General features: G+C 37.3%; 1 protein-coding gene across 1 annotated transcript in view; it reads left to right on the top strand.

The window, feature by feature from the left end:
• STK3 (serine/threonine kinase 3) overlaps nt 1-20772 on the top strand; it is a 488063-nt gene that overhangs the window by 365295 nt on the left and 101996 nt on the right. Inside the window, 1 exon segment of the mRNA XM_055286906.2 lies at nt 19199-19391. Within this exon segment, the coding sequence (XP_055142881.1) occupies nt 19199-19391 (193 nt within the window).

The following is a 20772-nucleotide window of genomic DNA, read 5'->3' as shown; positions in this document are numbered from 1 at the left end:
AGCATGTTTCAAGTAGTCTTCTTTTGAATTGTATTGTTTTGGAAATTTTCTAAAGTTATTTTACAAAATTATATCTAAGTTTATGTAGGTGATATTTCTGTTGTTAAAATTTAAACAGTAAAAATACAATTTATATATTAAAAATTCTGTTTACTACCAACAAACCAAAAAGAACAACAACAAAATTTCTGCTTACTTTTAAAATACTATCATAATGGAAGAGAAAGAAAGAATGAAGAAAAGAAAAAAATCTTTTTAAAGACCCTTTTGCCCTTAGTTGTATTTGTTCTAAGAACATAAGATATATACAATCATAAATCTTTTCATATAAAAGCAATTTAGAATGAAGTTTTGATAAATTAATATGAATATTCATTATTTACTTTTGTATACTTCTGTCAATTTTGTGGAATCACCGCCTGTTCATTGAGTTCCTGCTATTATATGCAAGTGGAGATTACTGAATGTGAAAGACCTTTGTTGTCCTTGAGGAACATAAACATTGCTTATATAAAGGTATCAACATGACAGTGGTTATAGTATTTTTAAATATATCACTTTTTAAAGATTTATCAAGAAATCATTAGCCTATTTCTGAAAGCTATTGATGGTATGTTAGTTAATGTAATAACCTATTTTATAAACCTATTTGTGTAAATCTCCAAATAGTGGAATTTTAGTCTTTTGTCTTTGGTTCCCTCTTGTGGATGTTTTATAAACTGCTTGTAAGAACACAACAGTTTTTAAAGGTGTTATTCTTATTTTAAAATATTTGATTTTATAAGTTTCTTTATATTTTGTCAATCCTTTGACATGCTTTTGGCTGTGAAAGAAAAAAGAAATGTCACGGTTAAGGTTGCTTTTACTTTTAATTTACTCTATTGTATATAGTATTGTGCATAGGAGATGTAAGATAATCTTTTGTTTGGAAACTTCTATAATGCCAAAAACTTGTACAGTCTTGCATCATGGAGCCTCTGAAGTCCTGCCCACATGCCTTTTCACCATTTAGGCTTGTTATACTGATGAATAAGTCTTTTATGACGTTTGGAGATCCTGAAAGCTTTGATGTAACTTTAAAACATGCCTGTGAATGTGCAAAAAGTTAGGATCCATGAAGTTTCTGTTTGCTAAAGACAGGTATGTCAAAGACAGCAGCTGTATAAGCTATTAAGCTGATTTTGTAGTGAAAGGGAAAGACCACCTACTTACAGCAATGAGAAGACAGTTAACTCTTTTTATAGATTTTCAGATACTGTAAATCTTAGTTTTTAATGGGTGAATACCAATTTGTTACTTTTTTCAGCCTGTCAGACATTGAAGTGGCACTTAAGGGCAGCTATTTGAAAGAGAATATTTTTGATGTTTTCTCAGTAATTTTTAGCTCAGTTGGATCAGAGCTACCAGTTGACCTACTGTGGGCAATTTCACTTGGAACATAGAAACAACAAACAGGTACAACCTTGTGTATTGATAACAAGGACAATGGGATAACTGCTATCCTTTTCCAGAGTTGGAAGTACAATTTCAAGGTAATGCTCTGTTGGGTCACATCAGTAGTTTCACCTTGCTATAGGAAAGAGTGTTTTTAGTTTAGTAGGAATCTTCCATGATTCGAGACATACAAGCAAATGTACAATAGTACCCTTTGATTTTTGCCTTTCTAACTCAATGATTAAAATATATTTATCGACCTAGGTTAACATGTTAGCATCAAGCAGTCACCAGCCCCTGAATTCAGTTATGCATGGGGAAAGAAGTGAAAGATTCTTACCCTAGTTTTCCCCAGTTTTGTGCTCATCTTGCAGTTGCATTGGACATGCCTTGTTGATTTCTTACTTGATGGGAAAATGAATAATTAGATTTCATTTCCTTGATCATGTGGTCAAGTGACAAAGTATAGTAAGTCACTTTTTGATTACAAATAACTGGTGTTATCTATTTTATTCGAATTAAAATCTCTCTCAACTTTCTCTTTAGATTCAGTTTGATCTCTTTAGGTTCTGAATATTGGAGTTATTGTTGATCCATTATATTTGACTGCCTAGAAACTTTCTAGAAAATGTTAATTCCTCTTTGGTGATTTCTTTCAGATTCAGCCTGTCATTTCTGTTACTATATGACCCTTTTTAATACAGGCTCTAATTAATTATCCTCAAATCTGGATTCTAGTAATAACCTTCTGATCCTAGTCTTTCTCCAGTCTTTCTCTTCTCCAAATCATCTTTTAGTTCCCAAGATTCCTATCACTCCTTTGCCAAGCACCTTATGCTGGGCTCCCATTGTTCAAAGCATCCATAAGCTGTAGGACATCCCCTAATTCAATCAAACTTACTCATTGCTTTCCATTCTAGCTGGAATATTTCTGCTTTTGTGCTCGATTTTTTTTTGCAGTTTAGAATGCCGCTGTCTATTCTTCCCTAATTTTACCCCAAGATCCAGCTTTCTAAGGGGACTAAATTAATTTTAAGGAGCAATGGCATCTTAATTCTGTTGTTTGTTCTTTCTAGCCATTCTCAGTGGCTTGTTTACTCATGTGTTTATCTTTGGGATAGTGAGTTCATGTTTGGCTAGATTTTATCTCTGAGAATGGTGTGAGTTGAGGGTTCAGTATGCATCCCACTAATATGGATTTGTATTTGTTTCTATCAGGCACCTGGAGTGCTACCTTACTGGGGCTATATTTGGTTAACTTCTCAGTTTGAGGTTCCCCTAGAGCGTGTGAGTGATGTAAAACTGAAGGCTTAACATGGTTATAAATTCTAAAGGGAAGCTTCCCAATCCCTGTCTCCTACCTTACCTAGCTCAGGTGAGAATTGTCATCTCCTTTGCCACTGGGTAAATTGTTTGTTGTCTACCCTTTTGCTGTGGATGTAGACTTTCAAAATTCCCAATTTTAAGTGAAGGTTTCATTTCTACTTTGGAAAGAATCCAAAGACTTGCCTTTTCCCTTTTATCTGTTAAAATATAAACCTTATTTAACCACTAATCCCCCACCCCCATCATCACATGCCTCTAAAGAAGCCCGCCAGTTAGATTTGGCTTATTACCATAGCTCTGTTTTGAGCCCTTACTATCTTGAAAACTCAGCTATGTATTTGTAGTATGTTTGTTACATTTATTGTTTGCTGTTTAATTAGCACCTTTAAGAGGTTTTAAAAATATTTAGACCACTATAATGCACCTTTTTGTATAATTATTTCGAGTATATATTTTACACATTTTTTTCTGAAGAATATTTTTTTCTTGCTATAGCAGAATGCATACTCGTTAGAATTGTCCAATTGAATGAAAGCCATTAAGATCACTGCTCTTATACTGATACTATACTGTTATGTGATTGCATGTGCAATAAAGAAGTGTTTAATGTCATTTTAAGAAGAAAAATAAAATTAGAAATTTTCCGTTTAGGACACCTGTTTAAGGAGTAGTCTGTCTCACTAAACAGGTATTCTAACTGAGAAATATTATATTTTTATATTCTAAACATTTTGAGAATATAGAAACAATTTTATATTCTAAAGTATTTGTCTTTTGTGACACTAATGACAAATTAATCTCACAAATGACAAATACTTTTTATCCTTAATTCAGTCAATTACTGAGTATTTAGAAAATGCTTTAAGGTAGCAGATATTACAAATATCTACTAGTAGATAATGCAAAATCTCTGATTATTTCTCAGACCGTTTTAGCATAAGCCTATCTTAGCAGTGGAGTAGGATTTCCTAATAATGTTTTCAAATATTTGTATTCCATGTGGATTTTATGATTCATAAACTGGATTATCATCAGTGCTCTGTTTTGCATTCCTGGCACATGATGGCCACTGATTGAAAATGCTATTGTATTCCTTACTGGAATTGGCTGCCTTCTACAGTGGGGAAGCATCTGTTCTGCAGACCTTTTTCTGTAAAGTATCAACATGTTTTTCTTCTGCTTTTCTTTTGTGAGGAATAACAGAGTATATGTAAGTGAAATATAATTTTGAAAAAACATAAATGTTTCATTATAAAAATATAAAAAGTATCAAATGAAATTATAATACTAATCTAAAATATCAAGAATAAGTTAAGAATTTTAAAAAGTAAAAGCTGTGGCTTAAAAGTTTTCAACACCATCACCAAATTATAAGTGAGTTTTCTAATTTCGTTTAACTAGTTATCATTCCATCTGTACTTTATTAATTTCTATTTGTGTGTCACCCTCTCATTAGTGAATTGAGTGTTCATGCTATTTTTATTGCTATTTTTTACTGTCAATTTGTAAATTAGATTAGCATTCTTTAGCAAATTGACTACGTAAGTAAAAATAATATGCAGTAAGATCAATCCCTTCCAAACTTAATTCAGTGTTTTTACAATTTTATCTAAGCCAATTGTGTGAATCCAGAGGTTCAGGCTTTATTGTCCCTTTGTAGATTCAACTCTAATGTAGAATATAGGGAGGCTAAGGACTATTTTATACCAATCAGATGTTATGTTTCTTGTTAAGTTTAATGGTCACAGCATTGAATCTCACAAGGATAAGAGACAAATGACTCACACAAGTTAAAATAGACTTAGTGTTTTGGGAATAAACTGGTTGCAACCGTGATAAAATAAGATATTCAACCAGCAGATTTGAAGAAAGGAACTGCTAGAAAATCATATTCATCTCTTTAGTTCGGAAAATGAAACATGTTCTTGCAAACCTGTAGTATAAGTTAAATGGGCTTAAGAAATGCTATAGATAGTTTAAAAGGCTTACATAATTAGAAGGTAGGTCTTAGGCTTTAGAATTAGACCTGCCTAGAATTCTTGCTTCTCCACTTATTTGTTGTATGACCTTGGACAAATTATGAAACCTATTTGAGCCTCAGGTTCCTTTGCCTAAGAGGAATAATAGCACCTCTGAGGGTTAATAAGATAATTTTTTTTTTTCCCCTTTGAGATGGAGTCTCACTCTGTCTCCCAGGCTGTAGCGCAGTGGTGTGATCTTGGTTGACTGCAACCTCCGCCTGCCAGGTTCAAATGATTCTCCTGCCTCAGCCTCCCAAGTAGCTGGGATTGCAGAAACGTGCCACCAAGCTTGGCTAATTTTTTGTATTTTTAGTAGAGATGGAGTTTCACTATGTTGGCCAGGCTGGTCTTGAAATCCTGACATCAGGTGATCTACCCACCTCGGCCTCCCAAAGTGTTGAGATTAAAGGCATAGTGCTTCCAACTCATTGATAAGTATTTTTTCATTGTTAAATAAATGATCAACTGAATAATTCTAGTTAATGGCATTATTTCCTGTCCCAAAGTATAATATCTTTAACAGCTATTCTATGTTTTATAATAATAGCATTATGTTACTAGAACCTCATAACATTGTCTGTCGTTCTGTGTTTTGGCATTACCTCATAATGAGGGATTTAACATTCATTCAATAAATTACATAATAAGAACATTGCTTTTTACCAGACATCAGGAATACAACTGTAAACAAGATCTGGTTACTGCCCTTATAGATTTGAGAGTCTAATGGGGGATTTAGACAAGATAAGTGGATAGACAATTACAGTACTGTAAAATCAGCATAAGCACAGAGTACTATGGGAATACAGAGGCATGACACCTAATTCAATCTTGGGGTGTCTGAGCTGAGAAGGAATGTGTCTGAATGTAGTTCTAATGTAAAAAGTTGTTGTAAAACACTCCATCCAAATATATCTGTGTGTGTTAAATATATAGTCTACTCATCTTTTAAGAGCTAACTCAAGTTCAGCCTCCTCTGTGAGGCCTTCTTCACTTTCTAAAGGCAGAGTTAGAGGCTCTACTCTTGGTATTCCCATTTTACTGTCAACACTTTTCTTGTAGCACTTAATAGATTGTCCTGTAACTTATTGTTCACATGGTAGTAGATTTCCCTTAGATCTCAAACTCCCTAAAAACTGAAATGGAATTAAACTATCTTATTCATCTCCAATGTCTGGTGTACTACTTGATGTACAATAAATGCTTGTTGGATCATTAATAAGTGAAAATATAAATTTATTTATTCATTAAATAAATATCAAGTACCTACTGTATGCTAGGTGTTTTATTTATTTATTTTTTTGGCATTGGAATTGAAGAAGAATTTATTCTTCAAAAGCCACTCTACATTGAATACATACAATGAACAGCAGGTAATTATGGAAATTAGCATGACTGATGAAAAAGCCATGATGATGGTAAGGACTGTAGAAGTGTGTGTTTGGGGTTACATCAGTTTTCAATATTTACATTTGAATATCTTACATATTAGCATAATTTTTACTTCTAAATGATAGTGCATAATTACTACATAATTCTTTTTTTATGGTTGTTTTTTATTTTATTTTATTTTATTACTATACTTTAAGTTTTAGGGTATATGTGCACAATGTGCAGGTTTGTTACATATGTTTACATGTGCCATGTTGGTGTGCTGCAGCCATTAACTCGTCATTTAGCATTAGATATATCTCCTCATGCTATCCCTTCCCCCTCCCCCCACCCCACAACAGTCCCCGGAGTGTGATGTTCCCCTTCCTGTGTCCATGTGTTCTCATTGTTCAGTTCCCACCTGTGAGTGAGAACATGCAGTGTTTGGTTTTTTGTCCTTGCGATAGTTTACTGAGAATGATGATTTCCAGTTTCATCTGTGTCCCTACAAAGGACATGAACTCATCATTTTTTATGGCTGCATAGTATTCCATGGTGTGTATGTGCCACATTTTCTTAATACAGTCTATCGTTGTTGGACATTTGGGTTGGTTCCAAGTCTTTGCTATTGTGAATAGTGCCGCAATAAACATACGTGTGCATGTGTCTTTATAGTAGCATGATTTATAGTCCTTTGGGTATATACCCAGTAATGGGATGGCTGGGTCAAATGGTATTTCTAGTTCTAGATCCCTGAGGAATCGCCACACTGACTTCCACAATGGTTGTATTAGTTTACAGTCCCACCAACAGTGTAAAAGTGTTCCTATTTCTCCACTTCCTCTCCAGCACCTGTTGTTTCCTGACTTTTTAATGATCACCATTCTAACTGGCGTGAGATGGTATCTCATTGTGGTATTGATTTGCATTTCTCTGATAGCCAGTGATGATGAGCATTTTTCATGTGTTTTTTGGCTGCATAAATGTCTTCTTTTGAGAAGTGTCTGTTCATGTCCTTCACCCACTTTTTGATGGGGTTGTTTTTTTCTTGTAAATTTGTTTGAGTTCATTGTAGATTCTGGATATTAACCCTTTGTCAGATGAGTAGGTTGCGAAAATTTTCTCCCTTTTTGTAGGTTGCCCGTTCACTCTGATGGTAGTTTCTTTTGCTGTGCAGAAGCTCTTTAGTTTAATTAGATCCCATTTTTCAATTTTGGTTTTTGTTGCCATTGCTTTCGGTGTTTTAGACATGAAGTCCTTCCCCATGCCTATGTCCTGAATGGTATTGCCTAGGTTTTCTTCTAGGGTTTTTATGGTTTTAGGTCTAACATGTAAGTCTTTAATCCATCTTGAATTGATTTTTGTGTAAGGTGTAAGGAAGGGATCCAGTTTCAGCTTTCTACATATGGCTAGCCAGTTTTCCCAGCACCATTTATTAAATAGAGAATCCTTTCCCCATTGCTTATTTTTGTCAGGTTTGTCAAAGATCAGATAGTTGTAGATATGCGGCATTATTTCTGAGGGCTCTGTTCTGTTCCATTGATCTATATCTCTGTTGTGGTACCAGTACCATGCTGTTTTGGTTACTGTAGCCTTGTAGTATAGTTTGAAGTCAGGTAGCGTGATGCCTTCAGCTTTGCTCTTTTGGCTTAGGATTGACTTGGCAATGCGGGCTCTTTTTTGTTTCCATATGAACTTTAAAGTAGTTTTTTCCAATTCTGTGAAGAAAGTCATTGGTAGCTTGATGGGGATGGCATTGAATCTATAAATTACCTTGGGCAGTATGGTCATTTTCACGATATTGATTCTTCCAACCCATGAGCATGGAATGTTCTTCCATTTGTTTGTATCCTCTTTTATTTCATTGAGCAGTGGTTTGTAGTTCTCCTTGAAGAGGTCCTTCACGTCCCTTGTAAGTTGGATTCCGAGGTATTTTATTCTCTTTGAAGCAATTGTGAATGGGAGTTCACTCATGATTTGGCTCTCTGTTTGTCTGTTATTGGTGTGTAAGAATGCTTCTGATTTTTGTACATTGATTTTGTATCCTGAGACTTTGCTGAAGTTGCTTATCAGCTTAAAGAGATTTTGGGCTGAGATGGTGGGGTTTTCTAGATATACAATCATGTCATCTGCAAACAGGGACAATTTGACTTCCTCTTTTCCTAATTGAATACCCTTTATTTCCTTCTCCTGCCTAATTGCTAGGTGTTTTAATAATGAGGATTCAGAAGTTAAAACAGTCTCTTGTCTTCATCAGACTTACATTCTAGTGGTCGTTAAGACCAGGTATAGACTGTGAAGAATACCGAATGGAAAATGATGGAGGCTTTAGTTTTGATTGGTGGTCAGAAAAAGCTTCACCGAGGAGGTCACAGCTAAATAGATACGTGAGTTAAATAAATTATCAAGCTGGTTTATGGATGAGCATTCCAGTCTGAGAGATCAGCCAATTTAAAGGCTCAAAAGGAAGAACATGCTTAGAATACTCAAGAAACAGCAAAGGAGGTCAGCCTGGTTAGAGCTTGGTGAGCAAGAAGGAATGTGATAGGAGATGGGATTGGCAGATATTACTAGATGGGATAGGCCAGATCGCATTTGGACATGATAAAGGTTTTGGATCTTATTCTAAGTGTGATAGGAGGCCAAATGCAGAGTTCTTAGCAGGAGAGAGTAACATGTCATTTTTCTTCTGAAGGGATCAATCTGCCTATGTGAGTGAGACTAAAAGGGGCAAAAATGGAAACAATAAGAACAGTCAGTAGGCTATTTTCATGCTTCAAGTGGGAGAAGATGGTGGCTTGGACTAGAATGGACGGAATAATTTGTATGGGACTCTGGGAATAGAAGGTTTTCATATAAGCTTTTAAAATTGTAAGCTTGCACCTCAAACTTAAGCATTTGAGTAGATAAAAATTTAAACATAATTCAGGTACATGTATGTAGTAGAATAATGGGCTAAGAAATAAAAGAACTTGTTTCTTAGTCCCAGACCTACTTTTAAGTAGGTGTGTGACCTTAGGGAAGTCTCTTATTTTCTGTGGACCTCAGTGTTTTCAGATATAAAATGACAGTTTGAATTAGTTTCTCTCTAACTGTAAAGGTCCCCGATTTTATAATTCCATGAAAAAGTCAATATGTATTGAACGTGTCAACCTAAATAACAAGGACTCTCTAAAAGAAAGTAACATTTATTTTAGAATAGGTCATTGCAGTGCGAGTAAAGGTGCTATAGTAAACGATGTGCATATTCGGGGGGTAAAGGAAGACAAAGGTTTTTAAGGAAAAATGGGGAGAATTGCATAATTGTTTTGAATTGCTTATCCTTGTGCTTCAGTCTGTGGTTGGATAGGCAGTTGCTGGGTAGATGTCCTCGCAGTATTTTTCATGTAAGATTGCAGTGGCCTTTGTGCAAGATGGTGGTTTCGGCAGTCTTTTGAGATAGCTTTTGCTATCAGGCATTTACGCATGAGGACCATCTCTTTATGGCTTTACCTTGCTCCATTTGTCAGGGTTGGTTTTTGTTTGTTTTTGTTGTTGTTGTTGTTGTTTTAAACAGAAATGACTTCATTTTGATTCTGACAACTTTCACAAACTCTTACTGTGTTTTGAATACTGAATGAAGACTTTAGTGGCTTCAGAGGTACTCTAAGACATTCTTGTCCATAGGGTACTTATATTTATAAAAGATTTTGCAAAACAGTTGCTTGCAGTATGAGATCATAAATTGAATACAGAAGTGTCTAATGCAGGTTGTAAATTCTATGGAAGTTTAGAAAAGAGAATAATTAACAAAGACTGAATTAGCCATGGAAGGAGTAGATACTTGATCTGAAACTCGGTAGGATTTAGTTAAATGGATAGGGGGGAAGGATGTTCTGGATAGAGAATAAGACGTACACAAAGGAAGTCTTTAATGAGCATAGCATCATACGGAGTTATGGCAAAGAGAGATTCAGTTAAAGTCCAGCCTGCCTGTATTGGAGGTTATATGAGCAATGGGAAAATAGGATTGGTCCATAGAAGACATTGAAATTTAGGCAGAAATGTTTAGCTTTAATGAAGGCAGGAACTGGGAGCCATTGTAGATTCTTCAGTAGAATGATAGAAATAGTATTCAAGAAAGGTTAGTATAATGCCATGTACTTTGAGGAAGGTGTAAAACTACCTTGTTCCAGGTAGCATGCAGGCATTTTGCTTACCTTTTTATTTAATCATCAATCTTTGGAGACAAGGATCCTATGCCTCATAAGTGATTTGTGTCAGGATTTGAACTAATGTCTGTCTGACTCTAGAAAGTTAGACAGGAGCGTCCTCAGTCAGGAAGCATTAGCTGCAGTAAACCACCTATGAGGTAGTGAGGATTATACCCAGTAGCAGTGGGAATGGAAAAGAAGACATGGAGCTAAGAGAGAATTTTTTAAAGAACTAGTTGACTGATGCATATATAGGGAATGAAAAAGAAAATAAGTGTAAGAAGACATTGAAGTTTTATGTAGCAAGTGAAGATTACCATGCTTTGTGGTGGTTGCTGGGGATGGAGACAGATAGGAGGGACTGGAGAGATAAATGAAATAATATCTGATTTGGGACTGTAAAATTTTAGACATCATTAAATATTTACGTAATAAGTAAAGACATAGGAAAATTTCAGGATTTGAGACTCCTGACTTATTAGATAGTTGAAGACATGAGAATGAAGAGGTCTTCTAAAAGAGAAAGGATTATGAAAGAAGTGCAAATGACTTTGAGACCTAATGCCCAAGCTTAGCATGTAGGTTTAGGAAGAGGAAAGGTATCAAACAGCTGTCCAACTATTGTTATATTACACAACCCAAGTTGCTGAAACTCAACATTGATGTTCTCAGATTTGCATTTTGACCTCTTCCAGAACTAGATTTTGCTTATATGTTTCTACTAAAAATGGAATAAATATAAATGAATTTCAGTGCATAATCAAGTTTTTCTAAATAGCAGATTCTTTGGTCCTTTCTTTCTTTCTTTTTGAAACGAGGTCTTGCTCTGTCACCCAGGCTGGAGGGCAGTGGCACCATCATAGCTCACTGTAGGCTCAAACTCTTGAGCTCAGGCAATCCTCCAGCCTCAGCCCATCAAGTATCAAGGACTACAGGCACACCACCATGTTCAGCTAATTTTTAAATTTTTCGTGGAGACAAGGTCTTGCTATATTGCCTAGGCTGGTCTCAAACTCCTGGCCTTCTGCCCTGGCCTCTCAAAGCACTGGGATTATCAGTTGGTCTTTCAAACAGGATTTGTTAATTTATTTTTATGACCCTATTCCAGTATATCTTTGGTGAATGTTCTAAAGAGCACTTTTAATTTGTACTTTTATTACTGACTTGATTCTTCTGTGAAACATTTAAAAGCTGAGATTTCACGACAAAAGCACAGGCAACAAAAGAAAAATATTGATAAATCAGACTTCATCAAAATTAAAAACTTACATCAAAAGACACTATAAATAAAGTAAAAAGCACACAGAATGGGAGAAAATATTTGCAAATTATATCTCTGGCAAGGAATTAATATCCAGAATTTGTAATAACTCAACAACAGAAAAACCAAACAACCCATTTTAAAACGGGCAAATGGATATTTCTCCAAAGAAGATATACAAATGGCTGATAAGCATGCGAAAAGATTGCTCAACATCGGTAGTCATTAGGGAGATGCAGATCAAACTACAATGTGATAACACTTCATGTTCATTAGGATGGCTATTGTTTTTTAAAAATGGAAAATAACAAGTGTTGCCAAGGATGTGGAGAAGTTGGAATCCTGTGCATTGCTGGTGGGAATGTAAAGTGGTATAGCCACTGTGGAAAACAATTTGGGCACTTAAAAAATTAAATATGAAGTTACCATGTGATCCAGCAATTGTACTTCTAGGTAGATACCCAACCAAACTGAAAATAGGGATTCAAACAGATACTTGTAGGTCAATGTTCACATTAGCACTATACACAGTAGCCAAAGGTGTCAACAATCCAAATGGCCATCAACAGATAAATAGGAAAACAAAATGTGGTGTATTCATACAATGGAATATCATTCAGCCTTAAAAAGGAATGAAATTTTTCTACCACAATATGCATGAATCTTGAATGCATTAGGCTCAGTGAAATATATTGTGTGATTCCACTTACATGAGGTATCTAGAATAGGCAAATTCATAAGTACAATAGAAATTATGAATTAGTACTATGGTATAAATAGTAGTACTCATGAATTTACCTATTCTAAATACCTCATGTAAGTACAATAGAGGTTGCCAGGGCTGGGGAAACGGGGGATGAAGAGTTCTATAAATGTATAATGGTGGTGGTTGCACAACATTGTAAATGTACTTAGTGCTACAGAATTATACACTTAAAAATTGTTAAAATGGTGAATTTTATATATATGTATTTGTATATTTTGCCATAATTTAAAAGAAAAAGCTAATGGCTGTTTTACAAGGTTATAGACATCATTATGCCCATTATAATAGTGTCAATGTGTTCTGTCTTAAAGGTGCTCTCTTTTATATGTTTGTTTTGTCATCATATTCTTTCTTATGCATTTGTTGATAGTTTACCTATCTTAATCCTTATTTTATTTTATTTTTTATTTTTGTGTGTGTGTGTGTGAGTGACAGTTTTATTTTTATTTATTTTTATTTTTTTATTTTATTATTATACTTTCGGATTTAGGGTACATGTGCACAATGTGCAGGTTTGTTACATATGTATCCATGTGCCGTGTTGGTTTGCTGCACTCATTAACTCGTCATTTAGCATTAGGTGTATCTCCTAATGCTGTCCCTCCCCCCTCCCCCCAACCCACAACAGTCCCTGGAGTGTGATGTTCCCCTTCCTGTGTCCATGAGTCCTCATTGTTCAATTCCCACCTATGAGTGAGAACATGCGGTGTTTGGTTTTTTGTCCTTGTGATAGTTTACGGAGAATGATGTTTTCCAGTTTCATCCATGTCCCTACAAAGGACAGGAACTCATCATTTTTTATGGCTGCATAGTTATTCCATGGTGTATATGTGCCACATTTTCTTAATCTAGTCTGTTGTTGTTAGACATTTGGGTTGGTTCCAAGTCTTTGCTATTGTGAGTAGTGCCGCAATAAACATACATGTGCATATGTCTTTATAGCAGCATGATTTATAGTCCTTTGGGTATATACCCAGTAATGGGATGGCTGGGTCAAATGGTATTTCTAGTTCTAGATCCCTGAGGAATCGCCACACTGACTTCCACAATGGTTGTATTAGTTTACAGTCCCACCAACAGCGTAAAAGTGTTCCTATTTCTCCACATCCTCTCCAGCACCTGTTGTTTCCTGACTTTTTAATGATGGCCATTCTAACTGGTGTGAGATGGTATCTCATTGTGGTTTTCATTTGCATTTCTCTGATAGCCAGTGATGATGAGCATTTTTTCATGTGTTTTTTGGCTGCATAAATGTCTTCTTTTGAGAAGTGTCTGTTCATGTCCTTCGCCCACTTTTTGATGGGGTTGTTTGTTTTTTTCTTGTAAATTTGTTTGAGTTCATTGAAGATTCTGGATATTAGCTCTTTCTCAGATGAGTAGATTGCAAAAATTTTCTCCCGTTTTGAAGGTTGCCTGTTCCCTAGAAGCTCTTTAGTTTAATTAGATCCCATTTGTCAATTTTGGCTTTTGTTGCCATTGCTTTTGGTGTTTTAGACATGAAGTGCCTGCCCACGCCTATGTCCTGAATGGTATTGCCTAGGTTTTCTTCTAGAGTTTTTATGGTTTTAGGTCTAACATGTAAGTCTTTAATCCATCTTGAATTGATTTTTGTATAAGGTGTAAGGAAGGGATCCAGTTTCAGCTCTCTACATATGGCTAGCCAGTTTTCCCAGCACCATTTATTAAATAGGGAATCCTTCCCCATTGCTTTTTTGTCAGGTTTGTCAAAGATCAGATGGTTGTAGATATGCGGCATTATTTCTGAGGGCTCTGTTCTGTTCCATTGATCTATGTCTCTGTTGTGGTACCAGTACCATGCTGTTTTGGTTACTGTAGCCTTATAGTATAGTTTGAAGTCAGGTAGCATGATGCCTCCAGCTTTGTTTTTTTGGCTTAGGATTGACTTGGCAATGCGGGCTCTTTTTTGGTTCCCTATGAACTTTAAAGTAGTTTTTTCCAATTCTGTGAAGAAAGTCGTTGGTAGCTTGATGGGGATGGCGTTGAATCTATAAACTACCTTGGGCAGTATGGCCATTTTCACGATATTGATTCTTCCAACCCATGAGCATGGAATGTTCTTCCATTTGTTTGTATCCTCTTTTATTTCATTGAGCAGTGGTTTGTAGTTCTCCTTGAAGAGGTCCTTCACATCCCTTGTAAGTTGGATTCCTAGGTATTTTATTCTCTTTGAAGCAATTGTGAATGGGAGTTCACTCATGATTTGGCTCTCTGTTTGTGATTGGTGTACAAGAATGCTTGTGATTTTTGTACATTGATTTTGTATCCTGAGACCTTGCTAAAGTTGCTAATCAGCTTAAGGCGATTTTGGACTAAGACGATGGGGTTTTCTAGATATACAATCATGTCATCTGCAAACAGGGACAATTTGACTTCCTCTTTTCCTAATTGAATACCCTTTATTTCCTTCTCCTGCCTGATTGCCCTGGCCAGAACTTCCAGCACTTTGTTGAATAGGAGTGGTGAAAGAGGGCATCCCTGTCTTGTGCCAGTTTTCAAAGGGAATGCTTCCAGTTTTTGCCCATTCAGTATGATATTGGCTGTGGGTTTGTCATAGATAGCTCTTATTATTTTGAGATACGTCCCATCAATACCTAATTTATTGTGAGTTTTTAGCATGAAGGGTTGTTGAATTTTGTCAAAGGCCTTTTCTGCATCTATTGAGATAATCATGTGGTTTTTGTCTTTGGTTCTGTTTATATGCTGGATTACATTTATTGATTTGCGTATGTTGAACCAGCCTTGCATCCCAGGGATGAAGCCCACTTGATCATGGTGCATAAGCTTTTTGATGTGCTGCTGGATTCAGTTTGCCAGTATTTTATTGAGGATTTTTGCATCAATGTTCATCAAGGATATTGGTCTGAAATTCTCTTTTTTGGTTATGTCTCTGCCAGGCTTTGGTATCAGGACGATGCTGGCCTCATAAAATGAGTTAGGGAGGATTCCCTCTTTTTCTATTGATTGGAATAGTTTCAGAAGGAATGGTACCAGTTCCTCCTTGTACCTCTGGTAGAATTCAGCTGTGAATCCATCAGGTCCTGGACTCTTTTTGGTTTGTAAGCTATTCATTATTGCCACAATTTCAGAGCCTGTTATTGGTCTATTCAGAGATTCAACTTCTTCCTGGTTTAGTCTTGGGAGGGTGTATTTGTCGAGGAATTTATCCATTTCTTCTAGATTTTCTAGTTTATTTGCATAGAGGTGTTTGTAGTATTCTCTGATGGTAGATTGTATTTCTGTGGGATTGGTGGTGATATCCCCTTTTTAATTTTTTATTGCATCTATTTGATTCTTCTCTCTTTTCTTCTTTATTAGTCTTGCTAGAGGTCTATCAATTTTGTTGATCTTTTCAGAAAGCCAGCTCCTGGATTCATTAATTTTTTGAAGGGATTTTTGTGTCTCTATTTCCTTCAGTTCTGCTCTGATTTTAGTTATTTCTAGCCTTCTGCTAGCTTTTGAATGTGTTTGCTCTTGCTTTTCTAGTTCTTTTAATTGTGATGTTAGGGTGTCAATTTTGGATCTTTCCTGCTTTCTCTTGTGGGCATTTAGTGCTGTGAATTTCCCTCTACACACTGCTTTGAATGTGTCCCAGAGATTCTGGTATCTTGTGTCTTTGTTCCTGTTGGTTTCAAAGAACATCTTTATTTCTGCCTTCATTTCATTATGTATCCAATAGTCACTCAGGAGCAGGTTGTTCAGTTTCCATGTAGTTGAGCGGTTTTGAGTGAGTTTCTTAATCCTCAGTTCTCGTTTGATTGCACTGTGGTCTGAGAGACAGTTTGTTATAATTTCTGTTCTTTTACATTTGCTGAGGAGAGCTTTACTTCCAACTATGTGGTCAGTTTTGGAATAGGTGTGGTGTGGTGCTGAAAAAAATGTATATTCTGTTGATTTGGGGTGGAGAGTTCTGTAGAGGTCTATTAGGTCCACTTTGTGCAGAGCTGAGTTCAATTCCTGGATATCCTTGTTAACTTTCTGTCTCGTTGATCTGTCTAATGTTGACAGTGGGGTGTTAAAATCTCCCATTATTATTGTGTGGGAGTTTAAGTCCCTTTGTAGGTCACTCAGGACTTGCTTTATGAATCTGGGTGCTCCTGTGTTGGGTGCATATATATTTAGGATAGTTAGCTCTTCTTGTTGAATTGATCCCTTTACCATTATGTAATGGCCTTCTTTGTCTCTTTAGATCTTTGTTGGTTTAAAGTCTATTTTATCAGAGACTAGGATTGCAACCCCTGCCTTTTTTTGTTTTCCATTTGCTTGACAGATCTTCCTCCATCCCTTTATTTTGAGTCTATGTGTGTCTCCGCACGTGAGATGGGTTTCCTGAATACAGCACACTGATGGGTCTTGATTCCTTATCCAGTTTGCCAGTCTGTGTCTTTTAATTGGAGCATTTAGCCCATTTAAAGTTAATATTGTTATGTGTGAGTTTGATCCTGTCATTATGATGTTAGTTGGTTATTTTGCTGGTTAGTTGATGCAATTTCTTCCTAGCCTCGATGGTCTTTACAATTTGGCATGTTTTTGCAGTGGCTGGTACCAGTTGTTCCTTTCCATGTTTAGTGCTTCCTTCAGGAGCTCTTTTAGGGCAGGCCTGGTGGTGACAAAATCACTCAGCATTTGCTTGTCTGTAAAGTATTTTATTTGTCCTTCACTTATGAAGCTTCGTTTGGCTGGATATGAAATTCTGGGTTGAAAATTCTTTAAGAATGTTGAATATCGGCCCCCACTCTCTTCTGGCTTGTAGGGTTTCTGCCAAGAGATCAGCTGTTATTGTGATGGGCTTCCCTTTGTGGGTAACCCGACCTTTCTCTCTGGCTGCCCTTAACATTTTTTCCTTCATTTCAACTTTGGTGAATCTGACAATTATGTGTCTTTGAGTTGCTCTTCTCGAGGAGTATCTTTGTGGCGTTCTCTGTATTTCCTGAATCTGAATGTTGGCCTGCCTTGCTAGATTGGGGAAGTTCTCCTGGATAATATCTTGCAGAGTGTTTTACAACTTGGTTCCATTCTCCTTGTCATTTTCAGGTACACCAATCAGACGTAGGTTTGGTCTTTTCACATAGTCCCAAATTTCTTGGAGGCTTTGTTCGTTTCTTTTTATTCTTTTTTCTCTAAACTTCCCTTCTCGCTTCATTTCATTCATTTCATCTTCCATCACTGATACCCTTTCTTCCAGTTGATCACGTCGGCTCCTGAGGCTTCTGCAATCTTCGCGTAGTTCTCGAAACTTGGCTTTCAGCTCCATCAGCTCCTTTAAGCCCTTCTCTCCATTGGTTATTCTAGTTATCCATTCGTCTAATTTTTTTTCAAAGTTTTTAACTTCTTTGCTCTTGTTTTGAATTTCCTCCTGTAGCTCGGAGTAGTTTGATCGTCTGAAGTCTTCTCTCAACTCGTCAAAGTCATTCTCCATCCAGCTTTGTTCCGTTGCTGGTGAGGAACTGCGTTCCTTTGGAGGAGGAGAGGTGCTCTGCTTTTTAGAGTTTCCAGTTTTTCTGCTCTGTTTTTTCCCCATCTTTGTGGTTTTATCTACTTTTGGTCTTTGATGATGCTGATGTACAGATGGGTTTTTGGTGTGGATGTCCTTTCTATTTGTTAGTTTTCCTTCTACCAGACGGGACCCTCAGCTGCAGGTCTGTTGGAGTTTATTAGAGGTCCACTGCAGACCCTGTTTGGCTGAGTGTCAGCAGCGGTGGCTGCAGAACAGCGGATTTTCGTGAGACCACAAATTCAGCTGTCTGATAGTTCCTCTGGAAGTTTTGTCTCAGAGGAGTACCTGGCCGAGTGGTGTCAGTCTGTCCCTACTGGGGGGTGCCTCCCAGTTAGGCTGCTCAGGGGTCAGGGACCCACTTTAGGAGGCAGTCTGTCCGTTTTCAGATCTCCAGCTGCGTGCTGGGAGAACCACTGCTCTCTTCAAAGCTGTCAGACAGGGACATTTAAGTCTGCAGACGTTCCTGCTGAATTTTTGTTTGTCTGTGCCCTACCCCCAGAGGTGGATCCTACAGAGGCAGGCAGGCCTCCTTGAGCTGTGGTGGGCTCCACCCAGTTGGAGCTTCCTGGCTGCTTTGTTTACCTAAGCAAGCCTGGGCAATGGCGGGCGCCCCTCCCCCAGTCTTGCTGCCGCCTTGCAGTTTGATCTCAGACTGCTGTGCTAGCAATCAGCGGGATTCCGTGGGCATAGGCCCCTCCAAGTCAGGTGCAGGACACAATCTCCTGGTGTGCCGTTTTCCAAGCCCGTTGGAAAAGCACAGTATTAGGGTGGGACTGACCCGATTTTCCAGGTGCCATCTGTTACCCTTTTCTTTGACTAGGAAAGGGAACTCCCTGACCCCCTGCACTTCCCGAGTGAGGCAATGTCTCGCCCTGCTTCGGCTCGCGCACAGTGCGCTGCACCGATTGTCCTGCACCCACTGTTTGGCACTCCCTAGTCAGATGAACCCGGTACCTCAAACGGAAATGCAGGAATTACCCGTGTTCTGTGCCGCTCAGGCTGGGAGCTGTAGACCGGAGCTGTTCCTATTCGGCCATCTTGGCTCCACCCTCCCTTAATCCTTATTTTATAAGCAACTAGCAGCCTTCTACTTCATCAGTTTCTGTTGCTTGATCTTTAATTACCTAAAGCTTTAGGTTATTTTGAATAATTTTCACTCTTAAAATAACATTTGTATGTATGTCTTTATATTAAAATCAGTACTAATAGTATTTTTTATAAGTATTAAAACTATATTCATTCTCTTGTTAAGAATTAAGAAATCCAGCTGTCATAGAGAAGTCTTCCCTCATTGCAGTATTTTGCTTGCAGGATGAAGATGAGCTGGATTCCCACACTATGGTGAAGACTAGTGTGGAGAGTGTGGGCACCATGCGGGCCACAAGCACGATGAGTGAAGGGGCCCAGACCATGATTGAACATAATAGCACCATGTTGGAGTCCGACTTGGGGACCATGGTGATAAACAGTGAGGATGAGGAAGAAGAAGATGGAACTATGAAAAGTATGTGGCTTTTTTACATTGAATATTAGTTTTCTAATTGGAAAGGATACTTTTATAGGAACCAAGCTAGTTCTGTGTTACTTTTTATAGCCAATTGTGGAAAATTTTGTTTCTTAGATTTATGTAACAGTAAAAAAGAGTATGGCACGAGTCACCTTTTTAAAATTGTATTTTAATATAGCAGAAAACAACACATCTTCAACTTAGAGTTATAGAACTTTTTTCTGTTGAAGGTTGCTAACCTACAGCTTAATTTGCAAAGTATTTGAGAGAAAAAGATAGTGTTCCTAACATTTACTTTCCCAATTAAAAAAGTGAACCTAAAATTATCTTTCAGTAAATTCAATAGACTATTATTTTATGTTGTCCAAATTATCAGTTAAACCACAAAGAGCAGTGCGAGCTATGGGAAGAAATAAGATGGGAAAATAAGAAACACTAGAAAGAGGGATTAAGAGGCAGGGATGCTCATACAGGAGATTCAGTTCCATGAATATTTACTGCTGCTTATCATATGTGAGGCACAGTGCTGGGGGTGCTGCAGTGGCTAAAATGATGATCAAACATTCTCTCTGACCTCCGTTGCGTACAAAGTGATGACAATAGGAATGCTTTCACAGACTAGCACTTCTCTTTTATAAAAACAGTTTTTTAAGATACTGTAGTTAACATCGTAGATCATTGTGATTTCACAGTTATAGGCAAAAATGAATTTTCTCTTAGCACCAACTGATCTTTTTCTTCCTGTCCTGCTCCTACCCTACTCCTGTGTGGTTAGTGTCAAAGTCTAAGCAAGCACTAGGCTGCTATCCACTGAAGAGTATTGCCTCTCAATGGCAGAAAAGCAGAATTACATGACTTCTAGCATTGTAGAACCTAGAAAATTGTAAATATTCAAGTGATTTGCTGGTACTGCAAAATGGATACCGGAATTTTCTCTCAGATGCTCCCTTTTTGCCCACCCTTTTCTTTTTGCTACTCCCCCGTGAGGTCTGACCCATAGCTTCAAGTCACGTGGTTCATTACTGCTGCTTTCTTCACATTTCCTAGTTCTGTGTAGCCCACTATGGTTGCATATGTACTTTGAATAGAGAAGATCATGAAGCACAAAATGTAATAGATTGCTATTTTGCCATAATTCTGGGGGTGGAGTATGAATTTTCTATCTCCTGCCATTGGTGGGTCTTCTGTGCCTTTTTCCTGGAAAGCAGCCTAAATCTTGGATTTCCTGAAATTCCTAGCTGGGCATCTGACTAGAGTAAGTTTTCTGCATCCGTAATGTGCCTGACTCCACTGCAGAGGATGGTCTTGTGGCCTCCAGAACCAGCTAGTGTTAGGGTACAAGTGGACCACAAAGACTCTGTGGTAAAACAGTTAACAC

The sequence above is a fragment of the Symphalangus syndactylus genome, chromosome 7 (genome assembly GCF_028878055.3).
Source record: "Symphalangus syndactylus isolate Jambi chromosome 7, NHGRI_mSymSyn1-v2.1_pri, whole genome shotgun sequence".
In the NCBI taxonomy this organism is placed as follows: Eukaryota; Metazoa; Chordata; class Mammalia; order Primates; family Hylobatidae; genus Symphalangus; species Symphalangus syndactylus.
This window is presented reverse-complemented; position numbering and strand designations above follow the sequence as displayed.